General features: G+C 37.3%; 1 protein-coding gene across 1 annotated transcript; it reads left to right on the top strand.

Moving 5' to 3' along the window:
• Window positions 1-251: 251 nt before the first annotated feature.
• On the top strand, window positions 252-1,062 carry LOC113177861 (CGG triplet repeat-binding protein 1-like). The gene has a single exon (XM_026382371.2). It carries the CDS (start codon window positions 252-254, stop codon window positions 753-755), a length of 504 nt encoding a protein of 167 aa, XP_026238156.1. The 3' UTR covers window positions 756-1,062.
• Window positions 1,063-1,807: the final 745 nt, after the last annotated feature.

The raw sequence follows: 1,807 nt of genomic DNA on the forward strand, positions 1-1,807 counted from the left end.
TTCCCCTAACAGCGGCCCGGATCTTACGTAAAGGCATGACTACCCGGCACCTCAGGGAAAATAAGGTGCAAGCCCAGAAACTATTTCCCCACCACCACTTGTTGAAAAACTGATTTGAAGGCGTCTCCGGGTGTGAATAAACGGAAAATGCCAGGATTTGATGTGTCTCAGGTTTTTCACTGGAGACCCTTCACTACTAAGTATCAAGAAAAAAATACTGGAAACTAATCTGAACCTAATTCAGGATTAAAATGGAACGATTTGTAGTAATAGCATCACCTGCCCGAAACCGTTCTAAGACTGCTTTGTATATGACACCCCTAGATCCTGTCACTGAATTTGGAGGTGAGCTTCACGAAGATGGAGGAAAACTCTTCTGCACTTCTTGCAATGTGGTTCTGAATCATGTTCGCAAGTCTGCAATCAGTGACCACCTCAAGTCAAAGACCCATACCAAGAGGAAGGCAGAATTTGAAGAGCAGAATGTGAGAAAGAAGCAGAGGCCCCTAACTGCATCTCTTCAGTGCAACAGTACTGTGCAAACAGAGAAAGTCAGTGTTATCCAGGACTTTGTGAAAATGTGCCTGGAAGCCAACATCCCCCTTGAGAAGGCTGATCACCCAGCAGTCCGTGCTTTCCTGTCTCGCCATGTGAAGAATGGAGGCCCCATACCTAAGTCAGACCAGCTGAGGAGAGCATATCTGCCTGATGGATATGACAATGAGAATCAGCTCCTCAACTCACAAGATTGTTGACAAGGAGGTTACCACCTTTGTGATCAAGATAATAATGTGGAGTATTAAAGTTATGTGTTGATTGTGTGGTTCATATTTATATTTATTTCATTTAAAATCATGTGATGCAGAATAGTTTTGCAATGTGTATATAGTTGCAGGCAAAAAAAGAAAGAAAAAAAACCTCAATGCAAAACTTACTATTAATTAATTTTAGTCACCAATGGTATAAACCAAAACTTAGGTATAAGAGTGTGCTAGGATACCTGAAGTCTGATGGTTATCTTTAAAATTGATGGTTTTTCTCCTGAAATGTTTGTGCATGAAAGAACAGCCCTGCTTTTTTAACCCTGTTGTCATGTATGATTATTCCTTGTGAGATTACTTAATTATTTGGATTGAAGACTAGCCTAGGAAATTGAAGCTGCTGCCAGGCAACACCACTTACAGTAACTTAAAGAAATTATTTCTGATTAGAGGATCCTCTTCAAAATGGAAGAGATGGTGGGAAACTGTTCTTATATCTTCAGATCCCTAGTAGAAATGACTGTTTATTTTGAACAGTTTTATTTGTATATGAAATACTTACCTAAGTACCCTTCAGTTCCTCATTCTTTTCCCCCCCTTTTTTCAGGCTTATATTTAGTTAGCAGCTTCTAGTGACCAAAAGACTAAAATCTTTCTTTTCATATCAGTGCCAAAAAATATTGGGGATTTTGCAGTGACAAGATTTTAGTCTCTTATTATAAACACAAACTTTTGAACCATAGCTTTCATTTTAAGCATCATCTTAAATTTGTTTTGGTGTCACTTCAGGACTGATGTTTTAATTTAAACTGGTAGATATTTCGTGGTTGAGTTTCCTCTTTTTATGGAGAATTAATAGTAACTTTTTGGCTGACAGATAAATAATAAAGAAATTGCTTTCTACACTTTTAATTTTTCCATAAAATTTTATAAGAATTTATTTAGGTAAATCGACTAGACTAGAAACAAGTTTACTTACTTTCATTTTTATCTGCTTTGCCTCTGGTGGTATAAGGTTTTTAAACATGAATGGTAAACAATTGTCT

This window comes from Urocitellus parryii, unplaced genomic scaffold (genome assembly GCF_045843805.1).
Source record: "Urocitellus parryii isolate mUroPar1 unplaced genomic scaffold, mUroPar1.hap1 Scaffold_253, whole genome shotgun sequence".
NCBI lineage: Eukaryota > Metazoa > Chordata > Mammalia > Rodentia > Sciuridae > Urocitellus > Urocitellus parryii.

Coding starts and splice junctions, on each gene's coding strand:
- LOC113177861 (XM_026382371.2), top strand. CDS start 252: ATGGAACGATTTGTAGTAATAGCATCACCTGCCCGAAACCGTTCTAAG.